General features: G+C 44.1%; 1 protein-coding gene across 1 annotated transcript; it reads left to right on the top strand.

Moving 5' to 3' along the window:
• The first annotated feature begins 1194 nt into the window (after positions 1 to 1194).
• EIF3L (eukaryotic translation initiation factor 3 subunit L) lies at positions 1195 to 24013 on the top strand. The gene is given in 15 exon segments (XM_033117906.1): positions 1195 to 1227; positions 1740 to 1788; positions 2799 to 3009; positions 5250 to 5329; positions 8365 to 8426; positions 11343 to 11412; positions 11624 to 11697; positions 14966 to 15137; positions 16642 to 16764; positions 16767 to 16795; positions 17587 to 17757; positions 18781 to 19204; positions 19207 to 19277; positions 22877 to 22957; positions 23806 to 24013. Coding segments are annotated over 15 exon segments (1689 nt in total). The 3' UTR covers positions 23845 to 24013.
• The last annotated feature ends 369 nt before the right edge of the window (positions 24014 to 24382 follow it).

Genomic DNA, 24382 nt, shown 5'->3' with positions numbered 1-24382 from the left:
TGGGCATCCTCCTGGATCCATAGAAGAGTCCCAGGGAATGGAGGGGCCCTAAAGATGAAGCTTTAGTTCCGTGATGTTACCACCTCTTGGTGAAGTGCAGAGGGAACACAAAGCAAAAACCTGAGCAGGAAGTTCGCCAGGGTGGAGTTGCAATTCTAAATAGGATTCTCTGAGTGGCGGGAGTCACAAACAACAGCAGGTGACGGAGTGAGCCCTGCTGATATCTGGGAGGACTGCATTCTAGAATCCAGACCAGGTAACTGTGAATGGAAAAATTCCGAGGACTGTGCTTCGCTGGGAAAAGCAAGGAGGCCTTTGTAACAAGAGGATACGGAGGCTGGAGCTTAGAGAGGGAGATCGTATGCTCTCGGTCACACAGTAAATCAGTGGCAGAGCAGGGACTGGAATTCAGATTTCCGCTGGGTGGTTGGATAAGCAGACGGCTGAACTAAGCCAGGCCCTCGACATACCGGTTTCTGTTGGTTTGTTTTATAACCCCGTCCCTAACTCGAGGGCTTCCCCGGGACGCAAATCCACTCAACGGCCCAATTCCAAACTCAGTGCTGCTCCGGTGGGTCCCTGGACTCCTCCAGGGCCTCACTCCACAGCTGGCCTCATCTTTGCCTGCTCCAACCTTAAGGTCCAAAGTCGGGAGGCGCCTTTTCTCAATGCTTTTTCACTGCACGGGACCAAGTTTCAACTTTCAGTAAGTTTAGCCTTTTGAGGCCAGAGCGTTTGAAGACATTTCACAGCGCGGGCAAACCGCTTACACCTAAATCCAACATCAGAACCCCCAAATCCAACATCAGAACCCCCACCCCACTCCGTAGCCGAATTTCCCCTCGCGAGATGTCGGCCAGAGGGAGCCGTCAGCCATATTTTGTGTGGCATTCTACTGGTTTCTCTTACTTTACCCATTCTTTATCATGCCGAGCTATTTCATTGTCCTTATTTCTGAATGTACGCAAGCACTACAGAGTCGCCTTCCCTTGTAAAGCCTCTATTTGAAGAGGGAAGAAGAATTTAGGTGTCAGTCGTTTTGCCCTTCCTAACGTGGCTGCCTCAGATTGCCGGCGACCCCGGAAACGCTTCCGATTCCAGGCGGGCACAAGCGGGGCTGAACTTCCGGCCTCAGGAAACAGGCGCTGGCAGCTTTTCACGCTCTCTTCGGCGCTGTTCGCGAGGGCCGCAGCCATGTCTTACCCCGCTGATGATTACGAGTCTGAGGTAACCTGGCCCTAAGCGGGTGCTGGGCTCCCCGACGGCGGCAGGGCTCTCTGGATGCTGGGCCTCGCGGTGAGACGGTGGCCGGCCCTCTCTGGGAGCCGCGACCAGCTCCCGCCTGCCTCCTTGCCTGCGCGGCCGTCATGCTCCCGGCTCCTCAGCCGCGTCTCTGCCCGCCCACTTCCCATGTCCGGTCCCCTCGTCCTCTCCTTTTCCCGGAGCGGGGGCTGTGTTTCTGTAACTGAGCTCTCACGGTTTAGGCTGTCTTGTCAAACCCCGCTGATTGCCACCGCCTCTTGTGCTTTGCTCTACCTTATATTAATAATACAGCACTTGTAACCTGGTGTTATCATTGCTTGTTCTCCTTTTTCTCACAGGCATGTGAGTTCCTCAGAGGCAGGGACTGTGTCTTACCCACCTTTGTATCTTTAGTGCCCTGCTTGGCACATGAGCCCTAGAAAGGATTTTGGATTCACGAATTGATGACTGTTCTGTCTTTGTCTCTTTCTTAATAGACCGCGTATGATCCATATACTTACCCCGGCGACTATGATATGCACACAGGTGAGACTGGGGTTTTCTGGTTAGCTGGGTACTTCTAAGGTTTGGCACCTTTATTAGTGTGTCTCAGAACAGCTATGACGGGCACCTATTTAAAATTGCTGCTTGATGGGCTAGGCTTGGAGTCAGTTATTAGCTCTCAGCAGGAGGGTGGTATAGAGCCTAATAAACCAGGCCTTTTTCATGGTCCACCTCAAAGTGTCAGAAGGGAAGGATTACTATCCTGGCTGTGATTTCCTTGTGTAAACTACTGGCTGAAGAAGAAAATCTTCATTGTGAAAAACTAAAGTGATTCAAACCAAGTCCAGAGTTTGTTTTGTTTTGTTTGTTTTTGATTTTTCCTCCCCTTTTTTTAAATTATTAGTTTCAGGTGTAGAAAACAATGTAATAGTTCGCAAGTCCAAAGTTTTTGAGGTTTCCTGAAATGTTATAGTGATTTGGTTTGACTTAGCACTTAGCAGTAAGTGAGTGCCATGCATTCTTCTGGGGACTTTGAAGTATTTCATTTAGTTCTTACAACACTTCTGTACAGTGTGTAAATTCATGTTGTCTCCATTTTACAGATGAGAAAACTGAGCACAGAGAAGTTCAGTAGTAACTTGCAACAAATCACATAAGTAGAAAATGGCAGTAATTCTTTCAAAAAATATTAAGGACCTACTACTTAATTCTCCCTTCCCACAGTCTTCCCCCTTCTCCAGCACACACAACTCTTCTGGGTCCTCTGGGTCCATCTTGGTGCAAGACAGACAAGATTCCTGCCCTCGTAGACTTTAGGTTCTAGTGGGGGGAACAGGTAGTAGCTAAATAAGTTTAGTGGTAAATGTTCTGAAGAAACAGGACGATGGGATTGGGAGTGACTTGGGAGGATTATATCTCTGAAAGTTTAAAAGGGAATTATATCCGATTTTATAAGTTTGAGTTTAGTTTGGGGGATGGTCTTGGCCTTTTGTTTTGTTATATATGTGGGTTTGAAAACACTTTGTAAATTGTTTATTATTTCCACCCTCTAGGAGATCCAAAGCAGGATCTGGCCTACGAACGTCAGTATGAACAGCAGACCTATCAGGTGATCCCTGAAGTGATCAAAAACTTCATCCAGTATTTCCACAAAACCGTCTCAGATTTGATTGACCAGAAGGTGTATGAACTGCAGGCCAGTCGAGTGTCCAGCGATGTCATTGACCAGAAAGTGTATGAGATCCAGGACATCTATGAGAACAGGTACGGGCTGCTGGCTGAAATCTCTTTCCGGGTGGGACTGGCTTAGTGATACCACCCCAAAAAAGGGGTGCCGTTTAATCATTTTTCTGTTAAGAGAATGCCCAAGGGGTTTCTGGGGTTCATGGGGCTAGGGACGTGTTATTTTGTTGGACTCTGCCTCCCCAGAACTCATACAAAGGCCTAAAATAACATCAGTATCAGTAATTATAATAGCAGCTAGTATGTACGATCAGTACAGATCAGGCGCTGTCCAGCATACTGTTCTTATATTTACTAATTTACCTTTCACAGTAATCCCACGAAGTAAGTACTATTCCATCCCTCATTTTTATAAGTAAAGAAACAAAACATAGAAAGGATAAGTCACATAGTTAAGCAGATGTGCTGAGTTTTGAACTTTCAGTCTGACATCAGAGCCTAAATTCTAAATTGCTATATAATGTCTCAGTGCATAACGGGGTGAACCAATCTTTGGGTGGTTGTTTCTGGTTTTGAGGGGACTGCCCTTGTGTAATGAACATTAGAGATGAGACAGGTCAGTTATGGTTGGGAGTCAGGAAAGACTTTTCCAAGGAAATAGAATTTAAGCAAGTTCTGGAAGGGTAAGTGGATAAAGCAAGTAGCCAAAGGCCTTGGATCAGTGAATAGGGATTAAACCCTGACCTGTGTTTCCTTCATCCCCCGGGTCTTTCACTGCGGTCCAATAGAAATAAAATACTAGCCACGTGTAATTTAAATTTTTTTCATCAGCCACATTTAAAAAAAATGAATCAGGTGAAGTTAATCTTAAACATTTATTAATCCAATATAGCTAAAATATTTCCACATATAATTAGCATTAAACGATTAATGAGATATTTTTCTTTGTATTAAGTTTTCTAAATCCCATATTTTACATTTGTAGTACATCTCAATTTGTGTGTAATATAAATACTTGATCTCTATTTAGATTTCATAATCGTAATCGGAAAAGTAGAGTCACATGTCCATGTTCCAAATATAAAATATATTCCAAAACTTTAAAGTTTTCCAGTAACTGAGTTAAATATTGTTTTTTAATTTACTTTAAAATTAACTGAAATGATCAATTCAGTTCTTCAGTCACATGAGGCCAGTGGCTACTGTATTGGACTGTGCAGGCAGATACAGACAGTAGCTGAAGCCCAGTGTGCCATAGAGCTTTCCTGAGGAGAATGTGGAGTGGGAGGAGTGGCTGGCACTTGGGAAATTAGTTCCTTTGGGGCTGTGGGCAAAGAAAGAGTAAACAGTAAAGGAGATGGAGCAGAAAGAAAACCAGATAGTAAATGAGCAGAGAGAAGTGTCAGAAAAGTAGGTAGTAAATCAGCAGAGAGAAATGTCCTCGGAACCAAAGAGAAAAGAGACTTTGAAGGAGGAGGGGTCAACAAATGTTAAGTGCTCTAGCGAGGTTGAGATGAGAAAGGAGCCAGTTGAATTTGCGACTTTGAAGGTGCTTGGGAATTTTAGCAAAGTCAGTTTCAGTGGAGTGGTGGTGGCAGAAGCCAGATGACAGTGGGGCAACGGATGGAGGTCGACAAAGCGGAGTTAGTAAGTGTAGAGGACTGGCAGGGTTATTGCGACACTTTCTGTTTTCTGTTTTGAAGGGGGACCTTGAGTGTGTTTCTGTGTTGAACTGAGAGTGGAAAAGAGGGAGAGATGGGGCTTAGGGAGAGTCGGGGGAAGTTGAAGTAGCTGCTGAAGGGATAAGGAGAAAGAAAACAAACAGAAACTTCCTGTGGGGTTGTGAAGCATCTTGGGCAGCAGTGTTTGGGTTGGATGCTCTCAGTTGGTTGTGGCCTCAGACTGTAACAAACTGATTTGCTTCCATGTTTAGAGAGGGGGAGGAGGAAACTGCTTCAGGAAGTAGAAACAACATTGCTAAGGGAGGAAGGTAGGAGTATCCAAAAAGTAATTCTCAAATCAGGGAACAGCGAGCAGGTAAATATGGCTAGAGTTCACGATGCAAAGGCAGAGGATGGTTCTGAAGAGCTTGGTGGATGCCTAACTGATAGAAAGGGAGTGTTTTACTGTAGTAAGAAAGGTTGTCTGGGATATAGAGTTGAATCGAGGAAAGTTGTAGACTTGGAAGGCTCTGGCTCTGGCTTTATTTCTGTGACTTCTTTCCCTTTCCGAACCTGGGTCCTTCCCTGTAAAATGTAAGGGTTGCCTCTCTCGGGTCCTTTCTGTTTTGGAGTTCTAGAATTTTTCTGCTTGGTTTTCAGCTGGACGAAGCTGACAGAAAGATTCTTTAAGAATACACCTTGGCCTGAGGCTGAAGCCATTGCCCCGCAGGTTGGAAACGGTAGGTGTGAGCTCTCTCCTGTGTGCTGGATGGGATCCTATGATGGCGGGGTCATTAGAAAAGTCAGGATGATCTGTGTCTGTTTTGCTCACCATTTTATTTCCTCAGGTCTTGGTACATAGTAGACCCTTAGTAAATAACTTGTTGGAAGAAGGCTGAATAAGTGAGGAGGACAGATCTCTCAACACGTGCTGAACGCTGAAATCGAGCTCATTGTCCTGACTTGTTTCCATTTCCCTCTAATTTGGGGGGGTCATTACAGTGACTCTAGAATGGGCTCTCTAGCCTCATCCCATCTTCCACTTTCTGATGGTATCCTTTCGTACCGGGTTTCCCCGAAAATACGACCTAACCGGAAAATAAGCTCTAGCATGATTTTTCAGGATATCACCTGAACATAATGTGTCTTTTGGAGCAAAAATATAAGACCCGGTCTTATTTTCGGGAAAACACGGTATATGGTGTGAGGTAGGAGGGTCCAACTTTACTCTTTTGCATGTGGATATCTAGCGGTCCCAGCACGGAGTTTTGAAAAGACCCATCTTTCCCCATTGAATTCTCTTGTTACCGTTGTCAAAAGTGGTTGTCATGTAAATGTGAGGGTTTACTTCTGAAGTTTGATTTTGACTCCATTGATACATGTTTATATCCTTGTGCTTATACCACACTGTTTTAATTACTGTAGCTTTGTAGTAAGTTTTGAATTCGGGAGATTTAAGTCTTCCTACTTTTTTTTTTTTTAAGATTATTTTGGTTCTTCTGAGTTCCTTGGATTTCCATATGAATTTTAGGATCAGCTTGTCAATTTCTGCAAAGAAGACAGCCGGAATTTTGATAGGGATTGCATTGAATTTTAAGACCGATTTGGGGGAATTGCCATCTTAACAATGTTAAGTCCTCTGGTCCATGGACACAGGATGTCCTTTCCATTTATTGAGTTCTTAACTTCTTTCAACAATGTTTTGTAGTTTTCAGTGTACAGTCTTGCATTTCTTTTTTTATGGCTGACATTTTTTGAACACTAAACTATTGTATCGTACTCATTACTAGGTTTAGAACTCACTCTGAATGTTGGGACAGCCAGTTAGCTCAGCTGGTTAGAGCGCGGTGCTCTTAACAGCAAGGTTGCCAGTTTGAGTCCTACATGGGCCATTACGAGCTGCGCCTTCCACAACTAGATTGCAACACTACTTGACTTGGAACTGATGGGTCCTGGAAAACACACTTAAAAAAAGAAAGAAGAAATGTTATTTTCTGTGTTGCTCAGCGCTTATCCCTGTTTAATATAGAGCCTGTTTGCCTATAAAGAATGTAATATTACGTATATTAAAATCCATTAGGAGTCTCATAATACATATTTTTAAACAGGGAAGGATTCATAGTACTCAGAGTATAAAAGGAGATTTGTTATAAAAATCCTCCTTCCACTTCCATCCCCAAGCATTTGGTTCCTCTCTCTGGAGCCATCTAGTGTTATCATTTTCTTGTTTATCCTTCCCATGATACTCTACGCATATATAAGCAAATAGAAATACAGTTGACCCTGAACAACGCAGGGGTTAAGGGTGCTGACCTCCCGTGTAGTCAAATCTGCATGTAACTTTTGATTCCCCCAAAACTTAAGTTGTCCCTCGATATCCATGGAGGTTGATCCTAGGACCCCCTGCGAATCTCAAAATGCACGGATCCGCAGGTCTCCTATATAAAATGGCATAGATCAGTGCATACAGTCGGCCCTCCACATCTGCATCCTCCCAGCTGCAACTGCAAACAGTACAGGTATTTACTGAAAAACTTCCATATGTAAGTGGACCTGCACAGTTCAAACCCATGTTGTTCAACGGTCAAATAGAACTCTTTTGTTCCTTTTTTACATAGACTATATACCCCTTTCCTCCTCCTTTTTTTTTTTTTTTAATATATTTTGGAGAGTATTCTGCATCTCCAAGATTCCTAAGAGCATCGCCAGGATAGATGATTTGCTGGGAGGACTCGTAGTACTCGGTGTATAGTCGTCCCCACAGCTGTGAGGGTTTGCAGCAAAAGGGATGCAGCAAAGTCAGCCCAGGGAAAAGGTTATGCGGTGAAGTCTAGAGGAAACCGGCTGCAAGTTTCCAACAGCTGCTCCCTTGGAGTCACATCGGATGTGCTTAATTCCTCAAGCAAGGAATTGTGGCAACATGTGAAAAGTTGTCCACCAGAGAAGCTTATGCCAGACTTGGTGTCCAGGGATTTTATTGGGGGCTAGTCATGTAGGCACCCTCTGCCTAGCATGTACCAAAATTCCAAACTCCTAGAAGGAAAAGCAGATGTTCAGAATAAACCATATTGTTTGCACAGTTTAGGGAGAGCAGAGCGCCCTTGTCAGGGTGGTGGGAACCCTCCTGAAATCTAGTTCCCAGATGCTAGCCAGGGACCAACTTGACTCACAGGCTTCTTTAAGGATAGTAGACGTTATTTCTCTGCTATGTTAACTCTTTTCTGCTCAACATCAATACTAAAAGAGCTTCCTTTTTTTTCCTGTTTTTAAAGGATTATATCAATAGTATTTTTTAAAATAGGATTCCTCAGTCAATGATACATTTCAGTTTTTATAGGTAGTGTCATTGCTTTTCACGGAGCTATTACCATTTATTTATGTGTGGTTTATTTAAGCAACTGTGATGGAAAAAGTCTAAATGGTGAACAGAAATGGGTGTGAATGAGATTAAGATGAGGTTGAAAGTAAAAGGAGAAATGAATTTTCTTTTTTGTTATTAAATTTATGGGGTAACATTGGTTAATGTATCAATTTCAGGAGTGCAACTTGATAATACGACATCTTCTATTGCGTGCTCACCACCCCAAGTCTAGTCTTCTTCCCTTGAAAAATAAATTTTCTTGTACTTATTCTTAGGGTGTAAGCATTAGAGTTTAGATGTTGTTTAGTTTCTGAAATCACGGTTATCTCTTTATTGCCCCCAAAGGGCTAAAACTGCCAGAATACTCTAGTTGTTGTGTGGATTACTGAAGTACCTTTCTGCCATCTCTTTCAGATGCTGTCTTCCTGATTTTGTACAAAGAATTGTACTACAGACACATATATGCCAAAGTCAGTGTGAGTATCTAAATGTGGCTGGCAGTTTTTAAACTCTATGCCATATTGTCCCTGGAACACAGTCATTAGTTTATACTGGTTCAGTGTCCAAGAGGCATTGGCATGTTTTCTTTTAAGAAATGGCAGCGAGAAGATTGAACCTAGAAAGTTGGGTATCTATTCCAGACAAACTGGAACACTGCATAGCCTGGACATCCTTTTTCATGTCTCCATGCCCAGTTCTCCTTGGCTGTGCCCTCATGGCGGTGTGCTTGGCTGTGGGCTGCCATCCTAATAGTGTGCTCCAGCACCTTCTGCTGCCTCTGCTCGGGATGCCCTTTCTTTTCCCTTCAGTACATTGCCCCTGAGCCTCCTTCCCTTTGAAACGTACATGAAACTGTCAGTGTGTGCCAGGCACAGCACTAGGCACTGGGCACACGTCTCCACGTCTCATCCTCACCACGGTCCTGCAGAGTACAAGGAAGTTACTTTTTCTCAAACTCCCACGATTAGTGACAAAACTCGAGCCTGTCTTATTGTGACACCAGTGTTCTTTCTCCCACACTGCCCCAGCTTTGGGCACTGGTTCGAGTCTTCTCGATTCCTAAATTTTGGAGTGCCTGACGCATATTAAAATTCTATCTGTACTATTTCAATAGACCAGTGATTTAGCTCCAGTGTTTCCAACTCCCGACGTACATATTCAACTGCTCAACATCTTCACTTGGCTGACATCTCAAGTTTAACATGCTCAAAATTGAACTCCTATTTTCTCTCTAAACCTGTTTGTCCTGTGTTCTTTATTTCAATAAATGACACCACTCTTCACCCAGGTATTTGGACTGAAAACCTAGGCATCATTCTTGACTTTTCTCTTATTTGACATTCATCCTTGCAGCAAATCCTGTTTTGCTCTACCTTCAACATACTTCTTAAAACCACCACTTGGGGCCGGCCCGGTGGCTCAGGCGGTTAAAGCTCCGTGCTCCTAACTCCGAAGGCTGCCGGTTCGATTCCCATGTGGGCCAGTGAGCTCTCAACCACAAGGTTGCCGGTTCGTCTCCCGCAAGGGATGGTGGGCAGCGCCCCCTGCAACTAAAAATTAAAAAAAAAACAAAAACAAACAAACAAAAACCACCACTTCTCTCTGCCATCACTGCTGCTCCCCTAGTTCGAGGCATTACCATCTGCCTTAGCTCCTGGGTAGCCACTCTCCTGGTGTCAGTTTCCTCTCGTGCCCACTTAAGTTTATTCTCAACCTACTAACTACCATGATCCTTTTGAAACAGTCTCATCAAATCACTGCCTTCCTCAATCCTACCGTGACTTCCCATCATATTTACAGTAGAATCCCAAATCTTAGTCAAGGTCCTGCTTGAATTGGCCTCTGGCTCCCTTGCCAGTCTCATTTCCTGCAACTTTCCCCGGGCTCCTAGCCATACTCTGTGGCACCTCAAAGCACATATCACTAACTGACATTGTATAATTTGTTTGTTTGTTTTTGTTTGCTTCCGCCACTAGAGGGTAACCTCCACCAGGGCACAGACTTTTCTTGTTAACTGCTCTAATCAGTGCCCACACCTTGAGGGTGACATGTTAATCGCTGGAGCATGTGTGCGCGTGTGTAAATGAAAGAAACTGGCACCATCATCTTGCCTTAGAGTGTTCCCACCTAAGGAGGTCCCAGCTACTCTGTTATTCACCTTCTGTCCCTGAGGAGCACCTGACCTAACGAGAGCTCCTGCCTTGGTTGGAGCCACCATTAGTGGTGATAGTTGGAGGAGTTCCTGTTACCAAAGTAATGCAGGGAGCCACGTCTTTCTAGCATCCCAGTGAGATCTCTGAGTACCTTATCTGATAGAAAGTAAATAGTCCCTCCTACCATTGACGCTATGGGTCAGGTACTTTGTGGGCCAGGCCAAGCATCTAGCCAGCCTGCATGACGTGGCTGCTTTGGGAAGACCATGCATCAGAAGCCATAGTATAGCTGGGTTTACCACCTCTGATCTTCCTTCTGGTCTATAGATAAAGAGTCAGCAGATATTGATTGACCCTGTAACCTTTTTGCTAGGTACCAAACAGGGCACTTTCACATACATGACCAGTTTTGAACTTCTAGAGAGAGGTTTTTCATTAAAAGAGCATTTACTGTATTAGGCACTAGATAATCTCGTTGTACAGAGAGATTGAATACATTGTCAGAACTCTACAGTCAATAAGCAGTGGGGCTAAGACTCCGAGGCAGTGTTCTTTCTACTCCATCATAAATACTTCCTTCATCATGTTCCCCAGCTCAGAAACCTTCCGTGGTTCTCAGTTGCCAGCAATCTAAAGTCTAGATTAGGGGTCAGCAGCCTTCCATGTAAAGTGTTAGGCAGTATTTTAGGCTTTAAGGGCCATTATGGTCTCTGGAATCTGTTCAGCTATGCCTTTCTAGCAGCCATAGACAACGAGTGGGCATGGCTGCATTTCAGTAAAACTTTATTTACAAAAACAGATGATGGTGGATTTGCTGACCACCCTGACCTATATTCTTGTTTGGCACTGAAAGACTGCTCCATTTCTAGCCCGGTGTGGTCCAGTATAGCCCAGTAGCATTGTCTGCTGTTCCTCCCCGACCAGTTTTACCTCTTGCCTTTGTTAGTACTGTTTTTCTTAAAATGCCTTTCCTCTCTCCGCAGCTTTGCCAGATCGGTATGCCTGTTCTCTAACTTCGGTTAAGGTTGTTGCCATTAAACCTGACCGTTGTGGTCCGGTTTTCAGTGCCTCTTTGAACTGCTGAAGCACTTACTGTCTTCGCTCCCACCTGAGCGCTCTTTGCATTCTAAGGAGAGAGCAGACATCAATTCTCATGTATTTGTTTTCAGCCGTCGTGGTAGGTCATGAGTAAAACACATTTAAATTAATTATATCCTGATGTCTCTGTTCTCTTTCTAGGGGGGACCTTCCCTGGAACAGAGGTTTGAATCCTATTACAACTACTGCAATCTCTTCAACTACATTCTTAGTGAGTCTGGGGTTTGGCCGTGTGGGGGAGGTTATGATGAGACCTAATAGTGGCTTCCAGCTCTTTTCAGCAGGATTTAATGTGCAGGTGGGAAGGGGGGAAGTCCTGTGATTCACAGCCTTTTCAGAGAGAAATTGTGAAATGCGATCTGCGGCTTTTCTGAATGGGCATAGTGATCGCTTCGAGTCTGACTTTCCTGTGATCTGCACAGATGCTGATGGTCCCGCTCCCCTTGAACTCCCCAACCAGTGGCTCTGGGATATCATCGATGAGTTCATCTATCAGGTATCTGGTCAGCCCTTGGCCTCGTTTGAAATAACTGGTCCAAACAAGGAGTAGCTGTTACCATTGCTCATATTGTTAAAAAGGTACATGGTATAAAAATACACCCATCGCAGTGTGAAATCTTCTGTGGCGGCAGACTCCTGTGTCTTGGTTTTCTGAAATCAGTGAGGCCTTAGGGCTCCAGCTAGGAACTTGGAAGTCAGGAGAGTTGAACTTTTACCAAGTTCCCATCTGACCTTGAGAGGTAGTCTGGTAGGAAGAACACAGGTCTCACAGGCTTCGGGGCCAGGGAGAAGTGGGGTCTAGTCTGGGGTACCACCTGGTAGCTCTGTAACAGTGACGTGCTAGTTAAGCTCTCCGAGCCTCACTTTTCTCACCTATAAAACAGATGTTCTATATCCTGATTGTGTTAGTGGTTACTTAAGTATGTGTTAGATCAGAAGAAAACATTTTTTTTTAAGGCTTTTTTTTTGGGGGGGGACAGGACTTTATTGGGGAACAGTGTGTACTTCCAGGACTTTTTTTTTTTCCAAGTCAAAGTTGTTGGTCCTTTCAGTCTTAGTTGTGGAGGGCGGCAGCTCAAGCTCCAGTTGCCATTGCTAGTTGCAGTTGCTAGTCTCAACCAACCGGCAACCTTGTGGTTGAGAGCCCACTGGCCCATGTGGGAATTGAACGGCAGCCTTCGGCTTTATGAGCATGGAGTTTCGAACCGCCTGAGCCATCGGGCCAGCCCAGAATAAAACATTTTTATCAAAATGGAAATCTTAACCCACCTCAGAGGTTCCACTGAGAACCATGCCTGATACAGCTGAGGGGCCTGAGGATAAAAGTTCAAGTTTCGCTGTTCACTAGCTCAGGACCTTAGGCAGATTACTAACCACACGGGGCCTTGGTTTCTCTAAAACAGGGATTGATGGGAAGGTTGCTGGGGCATTGTGTATAAAGAGCTTAGCCCAGTGCTGTCACAGAAAAATGACTCAATAGATGTTGCCTGGTTGTTTTGATGGTCAATATCATCATTATTCTCCACCTTATTTTAGCCCCGTTTTATTCTCTAAAAGATAACATAGATTGAAAAACAAAAGGATTTGGAAAAAATCTGTTTTCTGTATGTTTCATGGGGATGGTATAGTTCTCACTGGGTATTTCAGGGGGACTTGATTTCTTAATAAAAATGTTTGAGCTCCATGGACCAAAGAGACTGTGAATACAAAGTGCTGCTAAGTTGTGATTGGGGAGCTAAGCAAACCTTCCTAGGGCTCTTTGAGGAAGAGGCTTCCGCTCAAGGTGAGGAGACTTCAATGCCTTTGTGCAGTTTAGGCCACAAACCACACTGGCCTTCTTTGCCCCTTCTGGCTTCTTGGCTTGTGTCAGCCTCTAATTGGGCATAATTTTAGAAGCTCGGCAGTCCAGTTGAGGAGAGTCATCCGCACTAAGGTTCTTCATCCCTCTGAAGACAGTCATAATTCCCTGGGTTTAGCTGTTGTTCTCTTCCTAAGGGGCTTTAAGGTGCTTTCATTTCTAACAAAGACTGGCCAGTGAGGGCCTGGTGATCCCTCCCAGCCAGGTAGGTGCCGCATAGGGTGAGTGGCTCTTTCCTACCACTCTCTTTTGTTCATTTTTATTGATACAAGAAAGAAATGAACATGTTAATACTGTTTAATTTATGTATATATTTCAAAGTGCAGATAAAGCGAGTCTTGTCTTTTCAGAGGCATCAATTACTGTCTGGAAAGATAGGCAGATGTTAATGTTTCTCAGACATTTACATAAATGTATACATATAAAAATGTATCATTTTGTAAAATGGTGTCCTATATTGTGTAATTTTCTATGACTTGGAACACTTAACATGTCTGTATGGAGCCCTGCCTTGTTCTTTTGTGCAGTATACATAGTATGGATGTATCACGCCTCTGGTGATGAACATTCAGGGTTCTGGTTTTAACTATAGAAACAATGAATCAGTGAGTATCTTTGTATGTGTTACACATAGGTACATCTCTAGGAATCACTAGAAGTAGAATTATTTGTTGAACGATATTTGCTTTATCAAATCAACTTTACAGAGGCATAATTTACATACAATAAAATGTGCCAATTTTCAGTGTATCATCGATGAGATTTACCAAGTGTATGACACAACCACAATCAAGATAATAGAACATTTTAATCCTTTGAATTTGTAATAAATAGTAGTACATTGCCCTCCCAAAAGGCTGTATCAAATTACACTACTACCAGCAGCTTTTGAGAGCAAGCTTTCTCTACTCATTGTTGTTAATCTAATTTCTGTCACTTTGATGTGAAGGAAATGGCAATTTCAATTTATATTTCTCTAATAACTAAAGAGACTGAGCATTTTCCCTGTTAATTGACCAATCTTGTTTTTCTTTGAGGTGGTCATCAGTTTCCTTTGCCTATTTTTTCTATTGGACTGTTGTGTTCTTATTAATGTATGAGAATTCCGTATGTTTTCTGGATACTATTCTTTATTTATTGTAAATTTGGCAACTTTTTCTCCTGTACTCTTAGAGTTGAAGAATAATTTTAGGTCATCTAGGACCTAGAGCCTTTCTAGATCACTGGTTTCCAAACCTGAGTGCACCAGAATCAACCAGGGAGCTTTAAGAAATTCTGATTGAGTAGGTGGGTCTCTGGGTGACAGATGGAGCCAGCCCAGTGCTGGTCCCGTACAGAACCACTGCCCGCCCAAAAAACCTGTGGCTTGTCGGCTATGTGTGCTTTACACGTGGCCAGTGGTTGGTAGAGAGGTAACTTAGATTGGGGTCCCGCGCCAGGTGGTAACTTGAGTAGGAAGGAAGACACACACGTGACAGATACTGGCTGTCTCCACTACGCCATCACAATCCTGACCTGCATGGCAAAGCCATGTCTGAATAGAGATCTCTTCCAAGTCACCTGTTTCTGGTGGCCCAGTTTACGGCATTGTGAAGCCCAGAGATATTAAGTGACTTTAGGCTGTGTTTGACTCTAAATTGAGTCTTTTCCCCACAAATTACCTCTAATCTTAGAAATTTTTACTTAACTGTGCAACAACTAACATAATCATTGATGACAAAATTCACAGCTTAACTAAAGGTGGCTCTGAGAAAATGGTGTACAGAGAGGGTTAGCATGAGTCGTAGTTTCGCCCCCACCTCGCCAGTCCAGAGTCCTGCGCATCGCCTCATTTCCAGCATCGTGCACTTGGGCTGTCACTTCGGGGTTTACGCCACTGCTACATCTTTCCCTTCTTCCTCAACAGTTTCAGTCATTTAGCCAGTACCGCTGTAAGACCGCCAAGAAGTCAGAAGAGGAGATTGACTTCCTTCGTTCCAATCCCAAAATCTGGAACGTTCACAGTGTCCTCAATGTCCTTCACTCTCTGGTAGACAAGTCCAACATCAACCGGCAGTTGGAGGTGTACACAAGCGGAGGTGAGTGCAGCTTGCCATCTGTTCCTAATGAACAGAGACAGTGGGAAGTCCTAGGGCATGAATGGGGTGTCGTTACTTTGGTTTTTGGGTGTGAACAGTAGCTGAGTGCCCGCATTGGGGGCTGCTGGGCTTGGCAGTTGTTGGCTGACAGTCTGAACCAGCACTTCTGAGGTACGCATTTGTAAACACTCCTCTGTCTTCAGGGCCTTTGTTCAGATTCAGCACTTTTCAGACATTTTGGTGTCAAGATCACCTTACATTCTTGAAAGACAGAATCACAAAGTTTATCTTTGTAAAAAAAATTTTCCAGTGAGAAGAGTGGCATCTTTGCAAATCTCTTTAGTGTCTGGCTTCTAGAAGAGTGGATTCTCATTTCTGCTTCTGCTTTCAGTCTGTTGCAATATGCTGTTTTGGTTGAAGTATATGAGGGAAATCTGGCCTCACAAAGATGCGTAGTTGGGAAAGGGAGGAATTTTTAACAGCCTCTTCAGGTAATACGGATCTTTTTTGATACCACACCAGAACTTGACAAGTTCTTCATAGTGTCTTACAGGTTAGTTGCAGTGAGGAATCTGAAACCCTATCAGTGAACTTTTACTTTGTTACATTAAAGTTTATTGGTTTGCTTGAGTGGGTCATTTACTCATACATGATTTTGTAAAGTATTGGTTCATTGAGTTGTCAAGAATTTCTAAATGTTGGCACATTTTGTTACAGTTTTCTAAAACTCACATTTGTTACTTTGCCATCAGCCTTATCAGATCTTTATTTGGAAGCTATTGAGCTCATAGTGGCTGATACAAGTTTTATAAAATTCTAAATTTTGCTTAAAAACTCAGATATTTTCTTGGCAGCAAACACTGTCAGGTGGTTTCATTGAAGTGTAACAGGTTGGTTTCATTCATGTTTGAGAAGATTTCTGCCAAATACCCGAATTTAAATAACCATAGTTTGTCTGTCCATCGTTCCTTCACGTAAAAATGGCACTGTGTGAAAAGTGGCCACTTCTTTCACTGCAAGTGTGCAGTGGGACCGAATACAGTGACGGCCAGTCCAGCTGTGCCACCGCCTAAATTATGCCAAGTTGTCAGTAGTTTTACCCAGCACTATGTTTGCATCATTGGTGCAAATTTCAACTCAGTAGGAAAGGCAGATAGCATTTTAGTGTTATTAGGAGAGTGGCTTTGACCTCTGGACCTCCTGAGAGGAGGGCTTCTGTGAGTAACTTACTGATGAGAAGGGCCCTCATGTTCTAGGATGTGTTGGGACCGAAAAATGAAAAATAAAAGAATGGCTGCCCTCTACCCAACTGTTGGTAAATTTTAAAGTTAGCATAGGCCAGGCTGCTGTTTCTTGGTTTTCCTTTGAAGGCAGAGTTCTTCTTGTTGCAGGAAGTTGTAGAGGCTGGCAGCGGGTGAAGAGTTTACTGAGTGACATTCAAGGGTCGGGCGTGCCTGCCTTTGCCTCCATGTGCTGAAGTGTTCAGTGTCTCTCTCTCTCTCAGGTGACCCCGAGAGCGTGGCTGGGGAGTATGGACGGCATTCCCTGTACAAGATGCTTGGCTACTTCAGCCTGGTGGGGCTTTTGCGTCTGCACTCCCTGTTGGGAGATTACTATCAGGCCATCAAGGGCTGGAGAATATCGAGCTGAACAAGAAGGTAATTGCCTGTTTCCCCTGCCCATCTTCCCTGAGCCAGAAAGTCTGTCCGCTTCAAGAGAATCTATTAGAACAAGTGTCCGGCGGGTGAAAGAGGACTCTGCCCCTGGCAGTTGAAAAGGAAGAACTGGGAAACCACTTCAGTGAAAATCTGAACCTGGACAAGGGACTTTCTCTTTGGTGCTTAATTAACACTTAAAATATTCAGCAGTCTTTTGATTCTGTTTTTAGAACAGAAAGATAATGGCAGATTTTTAAAACCATTCAAGTTGTACTAGTCTTAAAGAATTAACAAAAGTCTTAGTTCTAAGATGGTATAAATCACGATATGATTAACTGTGGTTGTTTTTCTTAGCCACTTAAAAATAGGTACCTTTTTTTTGACGTGTGTGTCTGTGTATCTTATCTGTCTGTTCCTTCATAGGGCATATTTGCAAAAGAAAGGAGTAGAAAGCAAGGAAGAACATAAAACTGAGCTGTGGAGAGTTTAGAGTGGAAAGATTTTAGGATCACCTGGTCCAGTCTCTTTGTTACAGCCAAGAAAATGGAGGCCTCAGGTCACATAACTTGGTTGGTGAATGGTACAATCGGTGCCATTCTGATTGCAGAGCCAGACGTCCTCTGCGTAGTTCAGGGCCTCTGCTGGGAGCTCTCAGTGCTTCCGCCTCAGCTGGCACTATGCCCACCAATTTTCAGATCCTGGCTGGGATGAATTGTCTGGGCCTCATTGGTGCTTCTTCCGTCTCCTTCCACAGAGCATGTACTCCCGTGTTCTTCCGTCTCCTTCCACAGAGCATGTACTCCCGTGTGCCCGAGTGCCAGTCACCACATACTATTATGTTGGTTTTTGCATATTTAATGATGCGTCGCTACCAGGATGCCATCCGGGTCTTTGCCAACATCCTCCTGTACATCCAGAGGACCAAGAGCATGTTCCAGAGGACCACCTACAAGTATGAGATGGTAAGGGGCCTCTGACCACCTGACCCCTGGGCACCTGTGCCAACAGTTGTTGGTGAACTCCACATTTTTCGCTTTTTTTTTATATGCTTTTTCAACACAATGATTTCTTAATGGCTGGCCTACTCTAAGGGTTTCTTTTGGTGTGTCTATTACCTTAGTTCATTAACACCTTGACAGTAAGGACAGTGTGTTTTAGCTGGGATTATCCCCAGCAGTGCCTACACTTATTATTCAGCAACAATTTGCTGAGTGTTCCCTGGTGTTTAAAAATGAGTTCAGTGGGTATTGTCCTCAAGCATGTTGCCAGGGAGGGGGGTGGGTCTCAGACATACATAGAATTGGGAGACGCTTTTAGGCAGAGCAAAGATGTTGAGACTTGGAAATAGGGTGATAGCAACAGAATAAACCATTTCGGCTGGAGGGCAGGGGTAGTCGATTTGGGGTGTTAGAGTCTCATTGCCCAACAAAAGTACTTGGTCTTTATTCTGTAGGCATTGAGGTGAAAGTGGAGGTTTCTGGGTGACTTCATCATAACGGGTGTGGGAGGATCGACCTGCCGTAAGTGTGTGGCAGACTGCAGAGACGAAGGTACCAGTAAAGAATCCAGGAGACAGCTACTGTGTTTGCCCGAAAATAAGCCCTAGCCGGACACTCAGCTCTATGCGTCTTTTGGAGCAAAAATTAATAGAAGACCCAGTCTTACGTTATATTATATAAGACCCGGTCTTATAGTAAAATAAGACCGGATTTTCTATTAATTTTTGCTCCAGAAGACGCCTGAGAGCTGAGTGTCCGGCTAGGGCTTATTTTCAGGCAAACACGGTAAGGAGGGCCTGGAACTCGGCCAGAACTGAATAGAGCGAGAGCGAGGATTAGGAGAGAGGGTGGGAAATGAACTGACTGGGGCAAGAGCAGGGAGAAGTCGGAGATCTGTGCAGTGTACTTGGGAGACTGCTGGGCCGGGTGGCAGCGGGGCCCCAGGAAGTGCATTCACCGGCCCCGCGCTGGTCTCCGCACCCCCAGATCAACAAGCAGAACGAGCAGATGCACGCGCTGCTGGCCATCGCGCTCACCATGTACCCCATGCGGATCGACGAGAGCATTCACCTGCAGCTGCGGGAGAAGTACGGGGACAAGATGCTGCGTATGCAGAAGGGTGACCCGCAGGTCTACGAGGAGCTGTTCAGCTATTCCTGCCCCAAGTTCCTGTCGCCCGTAGTGCCCAACTACGACAACGTGCACCCCAATTACCACAAGGAGCCCTTCTTGCAGCAGCTCAAGGTGTTTGCCGATGAGGTCCAGCAGCAGGCCCAGCTATCGACCATCCGCAGCTTCCTGAAGCTCTACACCACCATGCCCGTGGCCAAGCTGGCCGGCTTCCTGGACTCACTAGAGCAGGAGTTCCGGATCCAGCTCCTCGTCTTCAAACACAAGATGAAGACCTGTGTGGGACCAGCGGCATCTCCGCCCTGGACGGCGAATTCCAGTCCGCCTCCGAGGTGGACTTCTTCATCGATAAGGTACGGCTGCCCCTGGGGCCAGGTTCTCGGGGGCACTTCCTGTGCGTCCAGTCAGCAGTCAGTGCTTAGTGAGCGCCCACTGTCTTCCCGGCAGTGTGCTGAGCATTTGGGAGACACCGGTGAGCAAACTTAACGGAAGATTTCTGCTCTTGTGCTGATAGTCTGGTGTGAACAACTAGACAGTAAGCGTTATAATTAAGCAAAACCATGTAGTGGGTTAGAAATTGCCAGGTGTTAGAGTCAAGGCGGTGGTGGTGGTGGAAGGTACAAGTTGCGGCACCAAATCAGGTGCTCAGGATAGGCTTTGTTTAGAAAGTGAAGTAGAAGCTAAGACTTGAAGGAGGTGAGGAAATGAGCCAAGCAAGTATTTGGGGGAAGAGCATCGCAGGCCAAGGGAGCAGTTAGAACAAAGGCCCTGGGGCAGGAGTGAGCCCAGTGTGTTTTAAGGGGCTGCAGGGAGCAGGCTGTGGCGGGAGATGAGGATAGAGAAGAAAGGGGGGGGCGGGTGCTTTCTAGACTGTTGGAAGTACTTTAGCAAGTGGAAAGCCATTGTCCTGACTTGTACCGCCCTGGGTGTGCTGCCTGGTTTTGAACTTCTTATAATGGGATTGATTGTACAGCGTGTGCCCTTTTTGTGTCTGGCTTTTGCTCACATTGTATTTGAGAGATTCACCATCCAACATCGTGTATAGGCAATAGTTAGTTAGTTCATTCATGTGCGGTGCTCTGTCATAGTCCAACATCTGCTGCAATTGACTGCCGTTTTTCATTCTTGGCTGCTGATGGACGTTTGGGTGGTTTTTGGCTATTACAAAAAGTACACATGGCTTTATGGAGTGACTGTCAGAGGTCCATTTAAGTTTTTTTTTTTAAGTGATACATTTATATATACACTTGTGTATGCAAGGTATTTCTGGAAAGAGGCATAATCGACACAGCAGTGGTTTCCTCAGGAGGCGAGGTGGGTTGAGGAACAGTGTTAGATTTCACTGTTGGGATTTTAAGTTCAAGTGGGACATTTTAATGTCCCAATGAGGTTTTTTTAAAGGAGTGATTTGGGTTTTTTTAGACTTAAAATGTGCTAGATTCCTAGAATTGTTCTTTCCATGAAATATCAACTCCCCCTTTTGTTTTTTCATGAACATACACTCACAAGTAAAGAAAACGTTCCATTCCGACCTACTAGGAACTTATAACAAGTCCGTTAAAATCAGTGGACTGGTTATCTTTCATTTTTTTCTAGAATGTTTCTTAGGGCATATTCTTAGATGCTATTTCTTCTCTAGTCTCCTTCTTGAGTTATTACAGTGTGTAGACCCCACTCTGTCCTCCATGCCTCTTAAAATTGTCTTCCATGTTTTTTTCCTTCATTCTGGATCATTTTTGTTTGATCGTTCTATCCCTAATTAATCTCTTCAGCTCTGTTTCTTTTCTCACTCTCTTTTTTTTTTTTTTAACTCACGATGCAGTGTTTCCTTATGTGCTCAGTTATTTTTTTTACTACATATGAGTCATTGTCCTTGAAAAACCATTTGTTACGTTATTTGAAGACAAGGTTGAATGTTCACTTCTCTGGAGGGGATTTCCTTTGCTTCTTCAAGGTGCCTGGGATGTTACTGTTCTGGGACTCCTGATGTCCCCTGGACCAGGCAGGCGACAAGCCCAGGCTACAGAATCACTTTGTGTTTATAATGTCTCAGAGATGGGTCTTGTTTCTTTTATTCCTCTCGCCCCCCGCCCCGCTTGGCAAGTGTTGATTGGTGTCAGGAGTGGGATCGTAGTTTTTCTTATGCTTTCCCTTTAGGATCCCAGCATTGCACGGAGAGTCTTCTGTTAGGCTGGCCCTGGCCTTGTTTTGTCCCTGCTGCCCAAGTTTTTTAAGATTATCAAATGACCTCAGCACAGATGGGGCTTCTGTGTTTGCTTAGGATGATTTCTGTTTTCTCTTAAATAGTTCTTTATTCTCTTTTCAGCTCTTTGATGCTATGCAGAGATTTAGAAAAATAAATTATCCTGCTTTTTTTGGTTGTTTTCAGAAAGTGTTTAAACATACTACGTTTTTTTTTTTAGTTTTTTAAGATATAATTTGCAGGACGTAAACTTCACCATTTTAAAGGGTACAATTCCATGACTATTAGTATATTCACAGTGTTGTGCAAACATCTCCAGTATCTAATTCCACAATATTTCCGTCACCCCAAAAAGAAACTCGTTGCCCGTTAGCAGTCATTCCCAATTCCCCCTTTCCTCCAATCCCTGGCAAACCAGTAATCTGCTTTCTGTCTCTGAGGATTTGTCTATTCCTGAAATTTCTTATAAATAGAATCGTAAAACGTGGCCTTTTGGGTTTGAGTTCTTTCACTGAACATGTTTTCAAGTTTCATCCCAGGTTGTAGCACACATCATAACTTTATTCCTTTTTACAGTGGAATAGTATTCCACTGTATGGCTACGTCACATTTTGTTTATCTAGTATTGATGAATAATTGTTGTTTTCACTTTTTGGCTGTTGTGGGTAACACTGCTGTGAATAGTTGCATACAGGTTTTTGTGTGAAGATAATTTTCTTGGGTATATACCTGGTTGCCAGGTCAGTTTGAGTAGTTTGTTTTTAAAAGCTCATCTTGTTAAACCGAACCCTCTTATTTAGAGTTTATGGCTCTTGAAAGACTTGATGTTTGTCAGAATTGAGCTATCCCTGACATGAACAGACTCACCGAAAGTAGAAACATACCAGTAATGGAAGTTTTTCAGTGTGTTTTAAATCATAGTTTTAAAAATCAAACAACATTGTTTGTCCCCTGCAGGATCATGTCAACTACCTAAAGTCCTTTTTGAGTTTATTCCCAATGGCTGACACATACATATTCTTTGGTAATATCAGTAACCTGCTACATGCCTCTGTTATCTCTTAATGACCCAGCTTAACTAGTCCCAACTATCTGGATGGTCTTTAATAAAACACTTCTCCCAAGAATTAGAAACTTGGTTATAATTAATACAATTTTGCTGTGAAATTATATTCAGGTTAAATTAATAAAAATATGACTCAAAGACCCGACCTGAAAATGTTTTTAATTGCATGTTTTTGTTGTTGTTGCTCTTCCTGGTTCAGGTTTGTTTTTGGCAAAATACTGCTTTCTCTCTCTCTCACTCTCTCTCGCTCTTTCTTGCTCTTTCTCTCTTTTTGTCTCTTTTCATGCTTGATTTGAAAATATCCTATTAAAGATTCAGAAAGTTCTGGGGTCTTAATTTAAATTATGTAGGAATTTACAAGTAAAATGACATTCAGCAAAATATTTTCAGCTAAAAAACAAAATTTAAAATCTGAGCTAGTTTGCAATCTGGTCAATAGTGTATGAGAATAAAATGTTGTTTTAAAATGTTTTTATTACCAAAAGATTCATGTTGATTGAAAAAGACTAGAAAATAAAAATAAATGATTAACAAGAAGAAAATAAAAATCAGTCATCTAGAAAGAAAGCTGCTATTGACTGGAAAAGCACTTTAGGGGTTTACCTTGCACTTAGCATCATGATTATTTGCAAGTCCATCAGTGGCTCCACCTCACTGCGTTTCTCTGACTGTTTTTCCCACAGGACATGATCCACATCGCAGACACCAAGGTTGCCAGACGCTATGGGGATTTCTTCATCCGGCAGATTCACAAATTTGAGGAGGTGAGAGGTCTGAGTGAGGTGTGTGGACGGGGTGGGGACAGAAGTTAGGAACTGGATGGGGAATTTTACATTTTTTAATTTTTTATTTTCAAGAACGCCCGAAATTGACCCTGTAAGTTTCTGAGCTAGACTGGCTGGCTGCTTGGGGTTTGGGGAGTGGGGTTGGGCCTATAGAAGTTGCTATGTCAGCATCTCTTTCCAAGATCTCCCTCAGCGGGTGGCCAGCCAGTGATGCTTCTCTCCCTCCCTAGTATTTCCTAATATGGGTGGATTCACTGCCTCCTCTCAGCCATCCCTCCCCATTTGGCAGTTATTCTGCAACTTAGACAGGTCTGGCCAGTTCCTACAGGCAGAGGACATGGAGCTCTGTTTTGACAGACTTGGTGCATTCTATGTTTTGCCCTAGGAGAGGTCTTTAGGGTCAGGTCTAACACTACAAGGGTGTGGGTCTCTTTTTGTGGCCATAGCTGGAGCCCCTGCATCTTGGTGCCTTGAGTTCTCCAGCAGAGGTCACTGTTATCCTGTGTTCCACGCCACCGGGCTCCTCCAGCAGGGTAGTCATACAGCCCTGGCAAGTCTAGCCACTCGGAGTCCTTTTCTTGTGTATAAAATGGTCAGAGCAATATAGGGTATGTGTGTTGAGTGCGAAGGGCAGGGAGGACAATCTGCATGAATTGTGAGGAGAACCTAACTGGGCTTTACACACAGTGGCCACCCAGGCCCACATCAGAGACTCCCCTCCCTGACATCAGAGGGCCGGCCCGGAAGTCTGGCCTGGCGACCACGTACACCGTAGGAAAAGGATGGGTGAAAATCCCCTGTCTAACTTTGCTTTCTTTCTCTTCTAGCTCAATCGAACTCTGAAGAAGATGGGCCAGAGACCCTGAGTACGTTCAGACTCGCATTAGAGTCTAGTTTGATGTCATTGTTAGTGGGGAGTGTTTTCGCCACTGAAGCCTTTACCGAGCTCAGGCACCGGCCAGCCAACTGATGAAGTTTATTTGAATCAAGGACTCAAATGTTTTCAATAGGTCTCAGTAAAGGGTCTTCTTTGGAGCCAGATTTGTCATGTCGTCCTTGTTGTTGGGGAGCATGTTGGATGAGGGCAACAATAGGTCATTTGCCACGTGCCGTGGTACTTCCCCCGTGCCTCCGTTACCGGTGTTTACAGGGAATTACTTAATCCCGGTGTCGTAAAGCACCATTCAGTTTATAGGACATTTTCATATTCAGTATCTTGTTTGCACCTCACGAGAATCCGGTGGGCGTGGAGTGACCTGCTATGATTTGCATGCACGTTAGCGGGAGGGCCACTGAGCACCTCTTACTGCCAGGAACTACGCTAAGAGGAATCCACGTCCATCGCTCGCACCTTACGCCTCGGGTTTAGCAGTAGTGCCCCCGTTTTGTGGATGAGGAATTAGA

This window comes from Rhinolophus ferrumequinum, chromosome 10 (assembly GCF_004115265.2).
Source record: "Rhinolophus ferrumequinum isolate MPI-CBG mRhiFer1 chromosome 10, mRhiFer1_v1.p, whole genome shotgun sequence".
Taxonomy (NCBI): Eukaryota; Metazoa; Chordata; class Mammalia; order Chiroptera; family Rhinolophidae; genus Rhinolophus; species Rhinolophus ferrumequinum.
This window is presented reverse-complemented; position numbering and strand designations above follow the sequence as displayed.